Below are 18,376 nucleotides of genomic sequence, written 5' to 3' on the forward strand. Positions count from 1 at the left end.
GACGAGTTTCAGCTTTTAGCGATTTCTGTGCAGTTTCTCGCGCTTTGCATTAGAAGTGGAAGCATTGCTAACACAAATTCTTTTATTATTATTAGTAGAAGGTGCAGCAACTTGTATATCATTGGCATTACTAGTGGTGGTAATAGTCCAAACTTTAGCTATATTATCTTCTTTTTCATTTTCTTCTCTTTCCCACCTAGCAGGCAATTCGGCCATCAATCTTATATTCTCATTAATTCTAACTTGGATGGCATTTCCTGTAGTAGTAATTTTATTATGATGATTTTCATTAGGCATAACTTTCGATTTCAAAAGATCAACATCAGCAGCAAGACTATCGACTTTAGAAGCAAGTATATCAATTTTCCCAAGCTTTTCTTCAACAGATTTGTTAAAAGCAGTTTGTGTACTAATAAATTCTTTAAGCATGGCTTCAAGTACAGGGGGTGTGTTCCTATTATTGTTGTAAGAATTCCCATAAGAATTACCATAGCCGTTGCCATTATTATAAGGATATGGCCTATAGTTGTTACTAGAATTGTTCCGGTAAGCATTGTTGTTGAAATTATTATTTTTAATGAAGTTTACATCAACATGTTCTTATTGAGAAACCAATGAAGCTAACGGAACATTATTAGGATCAACATTTGTCCTATCATTCACAAGCATAGACATAATAGCATCAATCTTATCACTCAAGGAAGAGGTTTCTTCGACAGAATTTACCTTCTTACCTTGTGGAGCTCTTTCCGTGTGCCATTCAGAGTAATTGATCATCATATTATCAAGAAGCTTTGGTGCTTCACCAAGAGTGATGGACATAAAGGTACCTCCAGCAGCTGAATCCAATAGGTTCCGCGAAGAAAAATTCAGTCCTGCATAAAAGGTTTGGATGATCATCCAAGTAGTCAGTCCATGGGTTGGGCAATTTTTAACCAAAGATTTCATTCTTTCCCATACTTGTGCAACATGCTCAGTATCCAATTGTTTAAAATTCATTATGCTACTCCTCAAAGATATAATTTTAGCAGGGGGATAATATCTACCAATAAAAGCATCCTTGCATTTAGTCCATGAATCAATACTATTCTTAGGCAGAGATAGCAACCAATCTTTAGCTCTTCCTCTTAATGAGAAAGGGAACAATTTTAATTTTATAATGTCACCATCTACATCTTTATACTTTTGCATTTCACAAAGTTCAATAAAATTATTGAGATGGGCAGCAGCATCATCAGAACTAACACCAGAAAATTGCTCTCGCATAACAAGATTCAGTAAAGTAGGTTTAATTTCAAAGAATTCTGCAGTAGTAGCAGGTGGAGCAATAGGTGTGCATAAGAAATCATTATTATTTGTGGTTGTGAAGTCACACAACTTAGTATTTTCAGGAGTACCCATTTTAGCAATAGTAAATAAAGCAAACTAGATAAAGTAAATGCAAGTAACTAATTTTTTTGTGTTTTTGATATAGCAAACAAGATAGCAAATAAAGTAAAACTAGCAACTAATTTTTTTTATTTTGATTTAGAGAAGCAAACAAAGTAGTAAATAAAACTAAGCAAGACAAAAACAAAGTAAAGAGATTGGGATGTGGAGACTCCCCTTGCAGCGTGTCTTGATCTCCCCGGCAACGGCGCCAGAAATTTTGCTTGTTGCGCGTGGTTGACGTATTGTCTTTCCGTTCGACACGCATCCGTTGGGAACCCCAAGAGGAAGGTGTGATGCGCACAGCGGCAAGTTTCCCTCAGTAGAAACCAAGGTTTATCGAACCAGTAGGAGTCAAGAAGCACGTTGAAGGTTGATGGCGGCGAGATGTAGTGCGGCACAACACCAGGGATTCCGGCGCCAACGTGGAACCTGCACAGCACAAACCAAGTACTTTGCCCCAACGAAACAGCGAGGTTGTCAATCTCACCGGCTTGCTGTAACAAAGGATTAGATGTATAGTGTGGATGATGATTGTTTGCAGAAAACAAGAGAACAAAGATGTGCAAGAGATTGTATTTCAGTATAGAGAATTGGACCGGGGTCCACAGTTCACTAGTGGTGTCTCTCCCATAAGATAAACAGCATGTTGGGTGAACAAATTACAGTTGGGCAACTGACAAATAAAGAGGGCATGACCATGCACATACATATTATGATGAGTATAGTGAGATTTAATTGGGCATTACGACAAAGTACATAGACCGCTATCCAGCATGCATCTATGCCTAAAAAGTCCACCTTCAGGTTATCATCCGAACCACTTCCAGTATTAAGTTGCTAACAACAGACAATTGCATTAAGTATTGTGCGTAATGTAATCAATAACTACATCCTCGGACATAGCATCAATGTTTTATCCCTAGTGGCAACAGCACATCCATAACCTTAGAGGTTCTTATCACTCCTCCAGATTCACGGAGACATGAACCCACTATCGAGCATAAATACTCCCTCTTGGAGTTACTAGCATCAACTTGGCCAGAGCATCTACTAATAACGGAGAGCATGCAAGATCATAAACAACACATAGATATAAATTGATAATCAACATAACATGGTATTCTCTATTCATCGGATCCCAACAAACACAACATATAGAATTACAGATAGATGATCTTGATCATGTTCGGCAGCTCACAAGACCCGACAATTAAGCACAATGAGGAGAAGACAACCATCTAGCTACTGCTATGGACCCATAGTCCATGGGTAGACTACTCACACATCACTCCGGAGGCGACCATGGCGGCGTAGAGTCCTCCGGGAGATGATTCCCCTCTCCGGCAGGGTGCCGGAGGCGATCTCCTGAATCCCCCGAGATGGGATTGGCGGCGGTGGCGTCTCTGGAAGGTTTTCCGTATTGTGGCTCTCGGTACTGGGGGTTTCGCGACGAAGGCTATTTGTAGGCGGAAGGGTAGGTCAGGGGGCGTCACGAGGGGCCCAGGAGACAGGTCGGCGCGGCCAAGGGTGGGGCCGCGCCGCCTGCCCTCCTGGCCACCTCGTGGCCCCACTTCGTTGACTCTTCGGTCTTCTGGAAGCTTCGTCGCAAAATAGGACCCTGGGCGTTGATTTCGTCCAATTCCGAGAATATTTCCTTACTAGGATTTCTGAAACCAAAAACAGCAGAAACAAAGAATCGGCACTTCGGCATCTTGTTAATAGGTTAGTTCCAGAAAATGCACGATTATGACATAAAGTGTGCATAAAACATGTAGATATCATCAATAATGTGGCATGGAACATAAGAAATTATCGATACGTCGGAGACGTATCAGAGTCCCACCGGGACTCCGCCTTCCTTAGTGGTTTCTTTCGGACTTTTCTAGAACCTTCTAGAACCTTCCATAGAACCTTCCGGATCATTTTAAATCTCATAAAATGACTTCCTATATATGAATCTTATTCTCCGGACCATTCCGGAACTCCTCGTGATGTCCGGGATCTCATCCGGGACTCCAAACAAATATTCGAACTCCATTCCATATTCAAGTTCTACCATTTCAACATCCAACTTTAAGTGTGTCACCCTACGGTTCGCGAACTATGCGGACATGGTTGAGTACTCACTCCGACCAATAACCAATAGCGGGATCTGGAGATCCATAATGGCTCCCACATATTCAACGATGACTTTAGTGATCGAATGAACCATTCACATACGATACCAATTCCCTTTGTCACGCGATATTTTACTTGTCCGAGGTTTGATCATCGGTATCACTCTATACCTTGTTCAACCTCGTTTCCTGACAAGTACTCTTTACTCGTACCGTGGTATGTGGTCTCTTATGAACTTATTCATATGCTTGCAAGACATTAGACGACATTCCACCGAGAGGGCCCAGAGTATATCTATCCGTCATCGGGATGGACAAATCCCACTGTTGATCCATATGCCTCAACTCATACTTTCCGGATACTTAATCCCACCTTTATAACCACCCATTTACGCAGTGGCGTTTGGTGTAATCAAAGTACCTTTCCGGTATAAGTGATTTACATGATCTCATGGTCATAAGGACTAGGTAACTATGTATCGAAAGCTTATAGCAAATAACTTAATGACGTGATCTTATGCTACGCTTAATTGGGTGTGTCCATTACATCATTCATATAATGACATAACCTTGTTATTAATAACATCCAATGTTCATGATTATGAAACTAATCATCCATTAATCAACAAGCTAGTTAAGAGGCATACTAGGGACTCTTTGTTGTTTACATATCACACATGTACTAATGTTTCGGTTAATACAATTATAGCATGACATATAAACATTTATCACAAACATAAAGATATATAATAACCACTTTATTATTGCATCTAGGGCATATCTCCTTCAGTCTCCCACTTGCACTAGAGTCAATAATCTAGATTACATTGTAATATGCCTAACACCCATGGCATTCTGGTGTTGGTCATGCTTTGCCCTAGGGAGAGCTTTAGTCAACGGATCTGCTACATTCAGATCAGTGTGTACTTTGCAAATTTTTACTTCTCCATCTTCGATGTACTCGCGAATCGAGTGGTAACGCAGCTTGATATGCTTCAGCCTCTTGTGTGACCTTGGTTCTTGTGCATTGGCGATGGCACCCATGTTATCACAATAAATGATTAATGGGTCCAATGCACTAGGAACCACACCGAGCTCTACAATGAACCTCTTCATCCATACCGCTTCTGATGAAGCCTCTGAAGCCGCTATGTACTCTGATTCTGTTGAAGACTTCGCCACCGTGCCTTTGCTTCGAGCTTGCCCAGCTTACTGCAGCACCATTCAATATAAACACGTACCCAGACTGTGACTTAGAGTCATCAGGATCAGTGTTCCAACTTGCATCGGTGTAACCGCTTACAACGAGCTCTTGGTCACCTCCATAACAAAGAAACATATCCTTAGTTCTTTTCAAGTACTTCAGGATATTCTTGACCGCTGTCCAGTGTTCCATTCCTGGATCACTTTGATATCTGCTAGTCAAACTAACAGCATGCGCTATATCCGGTCTAGTACATAGCATGGCATACATGATAGATCCTACTGCCGAGGCATAGGGGATATTACTCATCCTTTCTCTTTCTTCTGCCGTAGCCGGTCCTTGAGTCTTACTCAAGACCTTGCACAGTAACATAGGTAAGAACCATTTCTTACTTTCGTCCATTCTAAACTTCTTTAGAATCTTGTCCAGATATGTACTCTGTGATAGCCCTATTAGGCGTCTTGATCTATCTCTATAAATCTTGATGCCTAATATATACGATGCTTCACCAAGGTCTTTCATTGAAAAACTATTATTCAAATAACCTTTTACACTGCTTAATAGTTCTATATCATTCCCAATCAATAATATGTCATCTACATATAATATCAGGAATGCTACATAGCTCCCACTCACTTTCTTGTAAATACAGGCCTCTCCATGACACTGTATAAACCCAAAGTCTTTGATCACCTTATCAAAGCGTCGGTTCCAACTTCTTAATGCTTGCTTCAGTCCATAGATTGAACGCTGAAGTTTGCATACTTTGTCAGCATTTTTAGGATCAACAAAACCTTTGGGTTGTACCATATACAACTCTTCCTCAATGTCTCCATTAAGGAACGTCGTTTTGACATCCATCTGCCAAATCTCATAATCGAAAAATGCAGCTATTGCTAACAAAATCCTCACATATTTTAGCTTCGCTACAGGTGAGAAAGTCTCATCATAGTCAACTCCTTGAATTTGTCGGAAACCCTTTGCGACAAGTCGAGCTTTATAGACAGTAATATTACCATCAGCATCTGTTTTTCTCTTGAAGATCCATTTATTCTCGACAACCTTTCGGCTATCAGGTAAGTCTACCAAAGTCCATACTTTGTTATCATACATGGATCCCATTTCGGATTGCATGGCTTCTTGCCATTTGTTGGAATCTGGGCTCATCATCGCTTCTTCATACGTCGCAGGGTCCTCATCATTGTTATCCACAATCATGACATTTAGACAAGGATCATACCAATCAGGAGTGGCACGTTCCCTTGTCGATCTGCGAGGTTCAGTAGTTTCCTCGTTCGAAGTTTCATGATCATTATCATTAGCTTCCTCTATTGCCGGTGCAGGCGGTACAGGAACAGTTTCTGGTACTGCGCTACTCTGATCAATGATTATAGATTCATCAATCTCATCGAGTTCTACTTTTCTTCCAGTCACTTCTTTAGTGAGAAATTCTTTCTCAAGAAAGGTTCCGTTCTTAGCAACAAAGATTTTGCCTTCGGATTTGTGATAGAAAGTGTACCCTATAGTTTCCTTAGGGTATCCTATGAAGATGCATTTCTCCGCTTTGGGTTCTAGCTTGTCCGGTTGTAACTTCTTTACATAGGCTTCGCAACCCCAAACTTTCAGGAACGACAGCTTAGATTTCTTATTAAACCATAATTCATACGGTGTCGTTTCTACGGATTTTGATGGTGCTCTATTTAAAGTGAATGCGGCTGTCTCTAATGCATAACTCCAAAATGATAACGGCAAATTAGTAAGAGACATCATAGAACGAACCATATCTAAGAGAGTTCGATTACGACGTTCGGACACACCGTTTCGGTGTGGTGTTCCCGGTGGTGTCAATTGTGAAAGTATTCCGCATTTCTTTAAATGCATGCCAAACTCATAACTCAGATATTCACCTCCACGATCAGATCGTAGAAATTTAATCTTCTTGTTACGTTGATTTTCTACTTCACTTTGGCATTCCTTAAACTTCTCGAAAGTTTTGGATTTATGTTTCATGAAATAGATATACCCATATCTACTCAGATCATCTGTGAAGGTTAGAACATAACGATAACCACCGCGCGATGCTACGCTCATTGGTCCGCACACATCGGTATGTATGATCTCCAATAAGTCAGTAGCTCACTCCATCATACCAGAAAATGGAGTCTTTGTCATTTTTCCCATTAGACATGCTTCGCATCTATCAAGTGACTCAAAATCAAGTGATTCAAGTAATCCATCAGTATGGAGTTTCTTCTTGCGTTTCACTCCAATATGACCAAGACGACAGTGCCACATATAAGTAGAATTGTCATCCAATTTAATTCGCTTAGCATCAATGTTATGTATATGCGTATCACTACTATCGAGATCTAACAGAAATAAGCCATTCTTTTCAGATGCTCGACCATAAAAGATAGTATTCATAAAAATAGAACAACCATTATTCTCAGACTTGAATGAATAACCGTCTTGCATTAAACAAGATCCAGATATAATGTTCATGCTCAACGCGGGTACAAAATAACAATTATTTAGGCTTAAAACTAATCCCGAAGGTAGATGTAGAGGAAGTGTGCCGACAGCGATCACATCGACTTTGGATCCGTTTCCAACGCGCATCGTCACTTCATCTTTCAGTAGTCTTCGTTTATTCTTTAGTTCCTGTTTCGAGTTACATATATGAGCAACCGAACCAGTATCAAATACCCAGTTACTAAAACGAGAACCAGTGAGATAAACATCTATAACATGTATATCAGATATACCTTCTTTCTTCTTCTTGACAAGGCCGCTCTTCAGATCAGCTAGATACTTGGAGCAATTACGCTTCCAGTGTCCCTTCTCCTTGCAGTAATAGCATTCAGCATCAGGCTTAGGGCCGTTCTTAGGTTTCACAGGAGGCGTGGCAGCTTTCTTGCCACCCTTCTTGAATTTCCCCTTAGACTTGCCCTGTTTCTTGAAACTGGTGGTCTTGTTGACCATCAACACTTGGTGCTCTTTCTTGATCTCAATCTCAGCAGCTTTTAGCATGCCAAAGAGTTCAGGTAACTCCTTGTTCATGTTCTGCATATTGTAGTTCATCACAAAGTTCTTGTAACTTGGTGGCAGTGATTGGAGGACACGATTAATCCCCAGTCTCTTAGGAATCACTATTCCCAAGTCACTGAGTTTCTTCGCATGCCCGGTCATGGCGAGCATGTGCTCACTAACGGAGCTGCCTTCTTCCATCATACAGCTGAAGAAATGTTTCGATGCTTCATAGCATTCCACGGCCGCATGAGTCTCAAAAATAGCTTTCAGCTCTTTCATCAACTCATGAGGATCGTGGTGCTCAAAACGTTTTTGAAGATCGGATTCCAGACTGCACAGGATGGCACACTGAACTTGAGAGTACCGAGTTTTCCGAGTCTCGTAAACAGCTTTTACTTCATCGGTTTCAGTTTCTGCAGGAGGGTCACCTAGCGGTGCATCAAGCACATATTGCAGATTTCCGCCAGAGAGGAAGATCCTCACATGACGGAACCAGTCGGTGAAGTTGCTACCGTTGCTCTTAAGTTTTTCTTTCTCTAGGAACTGGTTAAAATTGATTGGGGACGTCATCTCTACAACATATATTTGCAAAAGTTTAGACTAAGTTTATGACAAATTGAGTTCAAATTTTAATTCAACATAATTAAAAATCTAGGTGAACTCCCACTCAAAACAATATCCCTCGCATTGTCTTAGTGATCACACGAACCAAATCCACCGCACCTAAGTCCGATCATCACGAGACAAGGTGTGATTTCAATGGCGAACACTCAAAGTGTTCATCATATCAACCATATGATTCATGCTCTACCTTTCGGTATCACGTGTTCCAAGACCATGTCTGTACATGCTAGGCTCGTCAAGGCCACCTTAGTATCCGCATGTGCAAAACTGGCTTGCACCCGTTGTATGCACTTGTTGATTCTATCACACCCGATCATCACGAGATGCTTCGAAACGACAAGTCTTGGCAACGGTGCTACTAAGGATGAACACTTTATTATCTTGAGATTTTAGTGAGGGATCATCTTATAAAGCTACCGTCGCGATCTAAGCAAAATAAGATGCATAAAAGGATTAACATCACATGCAGTTCATATGTGATATGATATGGCCCTTTTGTCTTTGCGCCTTTGATCTTCATCTCCAAAGCACGGACATGATCTCCATCATCTTCGGGCATGATCTCCATCATCGTCGGCGTAGCGTCAAGGTCAATGGTGCCGTCTTCATGATTGTCCTCCATGTAGCAACTATTACAACTACTTTGAAATACTACTCAACATGAAATTTAAAGACAACCATAAGGCTCCTGCCGGTTTCCACAATACAATAATGATCATCTCATACATATTCATCATCACATTATGGCCATATCACATCACCAAACCCTGCAAAAACAAGTTAGACGTCTCTAATTTGGTTTGCATATTTTACGTGGTTTAGGGTTTTCGATAGAGATCTAATCTACCTACGAACATGAACCACAACGTTGATACTAATGTTGTCAATAGAAGAGTAAATTGAATCTTCACTATAGTAGGAGAGACAGACACCCGCAAAGCCTCTTATGCAATACAAGTTGCATGTCGAACGAGGAACAAGTCTCATGAACACGGTCATGTAAAGTTAGTCCGAGCCGCTTCATCCCACTATGCCACAAAGATGCAAAGTACTCAAACTAAAGATAACAAGAGCATCAACGCCCACAAAACCATTGTGTTCTACTCGTGCAACCATCTATGCATAGACCTGGCTCTGATACCACTGCAGGATAACGTTGCATAGAAAACAAAAAATTTCCTACCGCGAACACGCAATCCAAGCCAAGATGCAATCTAGAAGACGGTAGCAACGAGGGGATTATCGAGTCTCACCCTTGAAGAGATTCCAAAGCCTACAAGATGAGGCTCTTGTTGCTGCGGTAGACGTTCACTTGCTGCTTGCAAAAGCGTGTAGAAGATCTTGATCACGGCGCCACGAACGGGCAGCACCTCCGTACTCGGTCACACGTTCGGTTGTTGATGAAGACGACGTCCACCTCCCGTTCCAGCGGGCAGCGGAAGTAGTAGCTCCTCTTGAATCCGACAGCACGACGGCGTGGTGTCGGTGGTGGTGGAGAAATCTGGCGGAGCTTCGCTAAGCGTGCGGGATGTGGTGGAGGAGAGAGAGCCGCTAGGGTTTGGGAGAGGGGGGCGCCAGCCTCAAGAGGTGCGGCCACCTTGGTGGTTGTTGGGGTGGCCGGCCCCCTCCCCTTGGCCCTCATTATATAGGTGGAACACCCAAGAGTTGGTCTACAAGTCTTCGAATAAGACCCCAAACCAAAACCTTCCATAACACATGAAACCTACCCAAGCTAGGACTCCCACTAGAGGTGGGATTCCCACCTTCCTTGGGAGGGGGTGGCCGGCCCCCCTTGGGGAGTCCACTTGGGACTCCTCCCCCTTAGGGTTGGCCGGCCATGGGAGGTGGAGTCCCACCGGGACTCCGCCTTCCTTAGTGGTTTCTTCCGGACTTTTCTAGAACCTTCTAGAACCTTCCATAGAACCTTCCGGATCATTTTAAATCTCATAAAATGACTTCCTATATATGAATCTTATTCTCCGGACCATTCCGGAACTCCTCGTGATGTCCGGGATCTCATCCGGGACTCCGAACAAATATTCGAACTCCATTCCATATTCAAGTTCTACCATTTCAACATCCAACTTTAAGTGTGTCACCCTACGGTTCGCGAACTATGCGGACATGGTTGAGTACTCACTCCGACCAATAACCAATAGCGGGATCTGGAGATCCATAATGGCTCCCACATATTCAACGATGACTTTAGTGATCGAATGAACCATTCACATACGATACCAATTCCCTTTGTCACGCGATATTTTACTTGTCCGAGGTTTGATCATCGGTATCACTCTATACCTTGTTCAACCTCGTTTCCTGACAAGTACTCTTTACTCGTACCGTGGTATGTGGTCTCTTATGAACTTATTCATATGCTTGCAAGACATTAGACGACATTCCACCGAGAGGGCCCAGAGTATATCTATCCGTCATCGGGATGGACAAATCCCACTGTTGATCCATATGCCTCAACTCATACTTTCCGGATACTTAATCCCACCTTTATAACCACCCATTTACGCAGTGGCGTTTGGTGTAATCGAAGTACCTTTCCGGTATAAGTGATTTACATGATCTCATGGTCATAAGGACTAGGTAACTATGTATCGAAAGCTTATAGCAAATAACTTAATGACGTGATCTTATGCTACGCTTAATTGGGTGTGTCCATTACATCATTCATATAATGACATAACCTTGTTATTAATAACATCCAATGTTCATGATTATGAAACTAATCATCCATTAATCAACAAGCTAGTTAAGAGACATACTAGGGACTCTTTGTTGTTTACATATCACACATGTACTAATGTTTCGATTAATACAATTATAGCATGACATATAAACATTTATCATAAACATAAAGATATATAATAACCACTTTATTATTGCCTCTAGGGCATATCTCCTTCAGAAAGAAGGGATGTAGATGGAGCGGGGGCACCGCTGGAACTACCCTCCTTGTGTCCAGCGAGTGGAGTCGGCCTTTTAATCCCTCATGTCACAATATTATGATCGGTTAATTTTTTTCGAAATGGGAGCTCTGCCCTAGCCTCTACATTGAAACGATGGACATATCCTCAATTTTATTGCAAAGATGATAGTATCAAGGTTTACAACTCAAGGATCGCTCAAAGTGGCGACATGAACAAGCCATCTAAACAACGAACATAAAAGGCATCTATGCATAATATAGACGTTTAGAATGCAGCCACCCATCCTGGATGAAGATAGCCCGTATAACTGCCATCCGTCGATACCTCTCAGGTACTTAACCTCCTCTTTAGTTTTTATGGTGCCAACGATCACAGACCGGAGCCATAATTGGTTATCGGGGCCTCCCTATCAAGGCACGTACGTGGGGTTTCCTACTTCATCTTTTCTCTCAAGTTGGTTAAAGCTTAGATCAATCCGAACACTCAAAACTCCATGTCGATTCGAATATAACAAATGGTGGGAATCTCTCTCCACCAGTCAATCTCGAAAAATACTACACCCATAACTTATGAAGTTCGTGACTATACTCAGTATTTTCCATTATACCGTCAAACTTCCAACAAACTGTGAAACTTGAATTTTTTTGAAAGTTCAAACTTTGGGGAATTCAAACTTTGAAAGGAAAACCGTGTTTGAGTTAACATGGCACATTGACCGTGTTGGATGAGTGGACTAAGGTAACATTTCTGCGGATGAGAGAAACCTAAATCACTCGACAGGCAGCATTGGAACGAAATTGGGTGATCGGAAGAAAATAAGTGCACTTGTCCTGGACCGGCCCGGAGAAATCTGTCGCGGCAGCCGGCAGCTATGGGCGTGACCGGTAGGTCGCACGACCCCTAAACAGGCCCTGGGAAACAAAAACCAGTAGATTGGATGCATGGCCCCCCTGAAAATCATGGCTCGCGCGCGTCAAATCAGCATGTGGCCAGGCCGAGCTGCTACGTCTGAATCGGCCATTTCCATGGATGGAGGCCATATGGAGTGCAAAGTGAGGCTTCGCCTACACGTGGGGGGAAAGCAGCACGAGACGTCGCGTCGGTCCGTGTCACGCGCCATAAATTCCCCTCACCGCACTCTACCTCCTCTCATTCTCTCTCGTCTCACTCCCTTCCCCCAAACTTGTCGGTAGTTCCTCTACCGGCGTCGAGTCGTAGACCGATGCTAGAGTTTGTCTACCATCACCGATTCTCATCCGCCTCCACTGCTACGACTTCGACCGCACATCATCGTCTCTGAGTAAAAAACCCCTACACCGCTTCTACTTCGACCTTTGGCGGCTCGGCAATGTAGGTAAGCCTTCCAAAATCCCTCACCGCCCCTTGTTTACCGTAGATCTGCCCGTATATGGTTTGTAGATGCACGATTGATGACATGCATAGCAGATATACTAGCGTTAGGGTTCCAGCGAACTATTGTCCTAAGGTTGATTCCCTTTGGGACATTCGTATTTTTCTTTTTCTTCGTGTGCTTCGTGTTCTAAGTGATTTGTGCAATGCTTTGTTGGTTTAGTAAACCTTGTAGTTTGATTGTCAGTTAGATCTCTTCAGTTTTATGCTTGTAGCGATGATTTGAACTATGACAGTGCTTAGATTAAAATGACCTTGGGCATGTGATTAAAATGTGACAATGTTTCTATCCAACCTTGGGTGTTGAATAAGGAGAACTTGGTTGAATAGCATCAATTGTGGCATTTGAAAGCATGTTTGAGGCCAATTGACAAAAAAAAAAAAGATGCCATGATGAAAAATGTAGCGATATATTGGCAGCAAAATGATTCTATCTAACCCTGAGCATTTTACAAATATTAAACAATGTGCATAGCACTTGGTCGGATAGAATCATTCGTGCCGCTAGGCTATTTGTTTTGAGTCATATTGTACTCTTAATCAATGTTTTGCTGTAAGGATGAGCCAATGATTAAAACATGGTCAGATGTTGGTGGCAGAATGATCATCTCCGACCTTGTACATTGTACAGTTACTCAACAATGCGCATATCACTTGGTCAGAAAGGATCATTTGTGCCGCTCTGTCACCAGTATGAGGCATATTGTACTCTTGGTATGGTGGCCACTAATTGTTGCATTGGTGAAGAGGGCTCAAGCAAGCGGACTAGGGAACGGCTACCGACAGTTGGCCACTTCCATGAGGATGTGTCGCCTACCCGCTTCTGCAAGGTTCTCATGACTCCTAGGATCTCGATGCTATCTCTCCTAGAAGCCTCCAGGCTTTACCTTGGCCCAGTGCTGGGAAAGATGATCGTCAAGACCACCACAGGGTGCCAGTGGGAGATGAACATCAAGAAGGTTAGTGGCAAGACCGTCCTGGAAGCTGGCTAGTTAGAGATTTCTTCGTCACCCACAACCTGAAGATTGGCTCCATTCTCTTCTTCAAGAAGCTAGGTGCAAAGAAGTACAGTGTGGTCGTCTTCGACTACTCATGCTCTGAGGTTGTTGGCAGGTGCCCCACCCTCACAGCATGAAGAGGCCTGACGAGGATGAGAAATGATCGCCGCCGCACTGATTAGTGGTATATGTAATCTAGCTGTCCTAAGTTGGTTGTATGAATATGTTAAGTAATGTCCGTTCATCATTATCTAGTACTACTGCAATGACTTGCTAGTATTGTTGTTCTCGTTGTTCTTCGTGTTTTTGTTGTAGAACAAGGTGACCAGCATTAAGCTAAGCATGTTTACGCAACCGACCAAATAACTACACCCCCTTTCTCTCCTGGACCATCAAAAGTGCCTCGTGGACAACCAAACAAAGTACCGAAGTTGGTTCTTTGATTGTGACCTATGCGATTGACACGTCGGTTCTTAACATGATTCTGTATTTTCGGAAGAAAAAAAAAAGAACAGGATTGTGTATGCCTGTAGGTGTAGCTGTGTCGCATTGTACTGCTCCGTAGACGAAGGAAACCAATGTGGACTCGTATTTGGCACCGAATCGAACAGGACGAGGCGACGAGCACCCACGACCTCTTATAAGTGCACAGACGCCCACGTGCTTCTTTCCACACCGAACAAGTCGTCATCAAGCAAACCGCACACCAGCGTTTTAGCCAACAAAAAGCAACCGAGGCCAACCAAAGAGGGGCGGATTAGCAAAGATGGGGTGCGCGATGAGCCGTCTCGTCAAGGCTACGATCGCCGTAGTTATCCTGGCGATGCTATTCATGCCCGCTGCCATGGCGGCAACCGTCGCGAGCTTTGACGCCACCCAGAGCCAGCGGATACCGCTACCGGACGGATCCGTTAGAGGACCAGAGAGCGTTGCGTTCGACGGCAAAGGCCAGGGTCCGTACAGCAGCGTTTCCGACGGCCGTGTCCTGAAGTGGAACGGCGACGAGCTCGGCTGGACAACATACACCTCCAGCCCGGACTACAACAGCGATGCCTGCAGGTTTGCCAAGCTCCGTCCGGCGACCAACCCGGAGACCCTCTGCGGCAGGCCGCTCGGCCTGCAATTCCATCACAAGTCCGGGAATCTATACGTGGCGGACGCCTACAAGGGGCTCATGCGAGTCGGACCTGGTGGAGGGGAGGCCACGGTGCTGGTCAGCGAGATTGATGGTCTACCTCTCCGCTTCACCAACGGGATTGATATCGACCAGATCACCGGCCAAGTCTATTTCACAGATAGTTCCATGAACTACGACAGGTCGCAGCACGAACTGGTTACAAACACGCACGACGCAACAGGCCGTCTATTGGTGTACGATCCCCAAACGGGAGATGTCCAGGTTCTCCAAGCTGGCTTGGCATACCCAAACGGCGTTGCTATTAGCTACGACCGGACACACCTCGTGGTCGCGTCTACTGGACCGTGCAAGTTACTTCGGCACTGGATCGAAGGCTCCAAGGCAGGCACAACAGAGCCCTTTGCCGACCTTCCGGGATACCCTGATAATGTGAGGCCGGATAGGAAAGGTGGGTACTGGGTGGCGTTACACGGCGAGAAGAATGAGTGGCCTTTTGGCGTTGACAACCATCTGCTCGCTGTGAGGGTTGGACGCGACGGGAAGATAGTTGAAGAGATGAGAGGCCCCAAAAGAGTTAAACCATCCGAGATAATGGAGAGAGCCGATGGCAAATTATACATAGGAACCATGGATGGGCCGTACGTCGGTGTAGCTACACGGACATAGGAGTTGGCTGTCTATAATTCTACATTGCTTCGGTCAAGCTATCTGCCTTATGTTGGTTTAGTAGTTATTAGCAAATAGGACTTTTCATCACTATCTACGTTTTGTTCCTAGGCGTATTTTTAGCTTTTCTTATGTGTAATGCTCACCTTTCTTAGGCATATTTTTAAAGCCCTTTTCTTATGTGTAATGCCCACCGAATATGAATAAATTACATATTAGTATGTTATATCGTCGGGTAGTGAACTCCGCGCAATGATACATTGTGTTGTGTGTTTGGTCATCGTCCGAGCACGAAGTCCCTCTACCTGTAGCCCGCCCGATTTCCATCTCTCCCTTTTGGCCATCATCCAGCTCTAGCCAAGCGTGACGTTCACACCTCCAGGTCGTCAGACACGCCCTACCTCTACCGGTGTCCTCACCAGTTACCAGTCACCGCCTATATATTACCGGCAAGATTATGAGAAGAGTTTTCACTTCTAAAACAGCTTAAGCATATTCGTTGTATAAAAACCAAACGACAATAAATTATATTTTATGCATGTTTAAGGGTATTCCTTATGCTGATGTCGCCGGATAGTGAAAGCCCGCAGCGATAATTTTGTGTGTTTGATGACCTGCCGAGGACATTGCTGGTGTACCTTGCAAGGTTCAGTTACCAGTACCACACCAGAACTTAAATGCAGAAAGGATGATCCCAGAGAAGCATGTTAAAGATCATACATTATAATACTGAATCCAAGTACACCATGAATACTGTAGAAACACTCTTCTTTGTATACTGATAGGAAGAGTTTCCCTAAACAATGGCCAATGCTGCTAATGGGGAGGAAATACATTACATGTACCAGTAACCAGTTCCATCAATCAGGATGTCCTAATATACAACAGATACAATTGGCCAGCATGATGATTCTGCTAGCACATCTTTTCATACATATGCCCAATTGAGAGCTGGAAGACATGGGAACCTTTTTGTACTACATAACTATGGAAGTCAAAAAGCCTCTTCAAACAACAACATTTACCAACTTTATCAGTTGGTGGAGTAATTCCTTGCATAGTTAAAAGTGTGTACATACAACAGCGGAGAAAAAACCTCAGCTTGAGTGCCATTTGATACTGAGGTGGCTGCAATCCAAAAAGGATTTCACTCTGCTCAATGCAACTTCTCGGTGCTGCAACACTGCGTTCATTCCCGGCTCACCTCTCTTCCGTGCCATCTTCTTCGAGATGTTCTTCCATCTCGATTCAAACTCACATGCTGCAAGAAAGACAAATAGGGCATCTTGCTATGCTCAACTCTTGAATAGGGTAATGGACATTTTCTACTACTGAAAAATTTGCATATGCATCTTGCAAGTATGTGAAAGACAAATAGGCCATCTTGTTCGGTTCAACTTCAATATGGAAACAGCCATTTTCTATTACTGTAAGTTGCATATGCATCTTGCAAGTATATATGTCGTAAAGTATGCATTCTGGTACAGATTGGAATTTGTTAACCATGTTAACATTTCGATCTCTGTTTTGAAAGAATTCCGGCTGTACTTTGCCAAGGATATTGATAAATAAAAACCTCAATTTGCCAAAATAAAATGTGAAAAGGTTGGGGGAAATAATGACAGTTTACACCCAAAGATTGATTAATCTGAAAACCATAAATAAATGATCATTAAACCAACTGAAGAACTCACACAGACAAATCTGCGACATACTTTTCGGGACGGAGGGAGTATGGAAGTATACAACATAGGTGAACCACTCATTACACATTGGGATAAAGATTCATGTTGGGGGTTTTGCTAGGCATGGTTAAATAAACATAGTTTGACAGGGTAATCTAGAGCATGGTATGCAATTCTAGAAACATCTCAGATTAAGTTATAAAAAAGATGAGATTTTTACTTTACTAACCTTCACTTCTGTTGACGAAGCCTTCAACAAGGCATGCGAGATTCCACGGCCTTCCAGCGGAGGAGGCTTTTGCACCACCTTTTAACTCACCATTATGTTGTCGCAAGCTATAAAAAAACGATCTTTTCATTAAAAAATTAATACAACTATGTGATATGACCAAACGCGTTCATTTTTTCGTGTCGCCGGGACACATTCTAACCTTTTAGAACTGTCAATATACAGCAACATCAACACAGAAAGAATGTTTTTAAAAATGCATTTCCTACACTGCTATAAGACAGAACATGAAAAAAAATTAGAAATTTCTGCAATCCTACATCATTATTCAGTCTTTTAACAAAATTGGTGTTTGCAGTAGAATGGCTGAATCTTTCTCGAGCTCGAACGAAATTGCAGTTATCGCGAGAGGAATTCAAGCAAAGAGAGGCATCAATTTGGGTCGAATCAAGCTCCAGGATTCATCAGCCAACTAACTTGTACCTGAGGTTGCGCCAGGCTAGAGACCAGGAGAGGGGAACGGAGGAGAGGGAGGAATCACCGGCGAGGGAAGTCCGTAGTGACGCCGACGTAGGTGCGGGGGACCTGGGAGGAGGCGATGAGGTAGACGCACCACGCTGCAGCCTCCTTTTTCTTCTTGGCGGCGGCCTCGGACGGTGGATCTCCGGACGCGGAGGCGGGCGAGGCCGATACTGTGGAGGGGGCAGCCTTGAGAGGGAGGGCGGTGCGAGGAATTTTGGTGGCCCGGAAGGTGGCGGAGAGGCTCATCTCTCACCTTGCCGGCGACGGGACGACCTCGTCTCGGGGATTGCTCGACGACGATGCATCCATGGAGGAAATTTACGACTCGAGTTAGAGCCTGTAATTAATGGGCCGTCCAGGGCTTCTGTCATGGGCCGAAA

The 18,376-nt window shown here is 43.5% G+C and overlaps 2 protein-coding genes across 2 annotated transcripts; one reads left to right on the forward strand and one right to left on the reverse strand.

Annotated features, from left to right (window-relative positions):
- Positions 1–14,445: 14,445 nt before the first annotated feature.
- On the forward strand, positions 14,446–15,748 carry LOC127348798 (protein STRICTOSIDINE SYNTHASE-LIKE 10-like). The gene has a single exon (XM_051374699.2). It carries the CDS (start codon positions 14,523–14,525, stop codon positions 15,558–15,560), a length of 1,038 nt encoding a protein of 345 aa, XP_051230659.1. The 5' UTR covers positions 14,446–14,522; the 3' UTR covers positions 15,561–15,748.
- A 563-nt stretch (positions 15,749–16,311) lies between these two features.
- On the reverse strand, positions 16,312–18,335 carry LOC127294744 (structure-specific endonuclease subunit slx1). The gene is made up of 3 exons (XM_051324626.2): positions 18,016–18,335; positions 17,475–17,581; positions 16,312–16,821 (listed from the first exon to the last, which is right to left on the reverse strand). The coding sequence occupies exons 1-3, from the start codon at positions 18,240–18,242 to the stop codon at positions 16,658–16,660; spliced, it is 498 nt and encodes a 165-aa protein (XP_051180586.1). The 5' UTR covers positions 18,243–18,335; the 3' UTR covers positions 16,312–16,657.
- Positions 18,336–18,376: the final 41 nt, after the last annotated feature.

The sequence above is a fragment of the Lolium perenne genome, chromosome 4 (genome assembly GCF_019359855.2).
Source record: "Lolium perenne isolate Kyuss_39 chromosome 4, Kyuss_2.0, whole genome shotgun sequence".
NCBI lineage: Eukaryota > Viridiplantae > Streptophyta > Magnoliopsida > Poales > Poaceae > Lolium > Lolium perenne.

Excerpts from the sequence above, each read along its gene's own strand:
- LOC127294744 (XM_051324626.2), bottom strand. The coding sequence starts at position 18,242 with ATGAGCCTCTCCGCCACCTTCCGGGCCACCAAAATTCCTCGCACCGCC. Across the intron at positions 17,582-18,015 it reads ACTACGGACTTCCCTCGCCG|CTTGCGACAACATAATGGTG; the intron begins GTGATTCCTCCC and ends GTTTTTTTATAG. Across the intron at positions 16,822-17,474 it reads CTTCGTCAACAGAAGTGAAG|CATGTGAGTTTGAATCGAGA; the intron begins GTTAGTAAAGTA and ends TCTTTCTTGCAG.
- LOC127348798 (XM_051374699.2), top strand. The coding sequence starts at position 14,523 with ATGGGGTGCGCGATGAGCCGTCTCGTCAAGGCTACGATCGCCGTAGTT.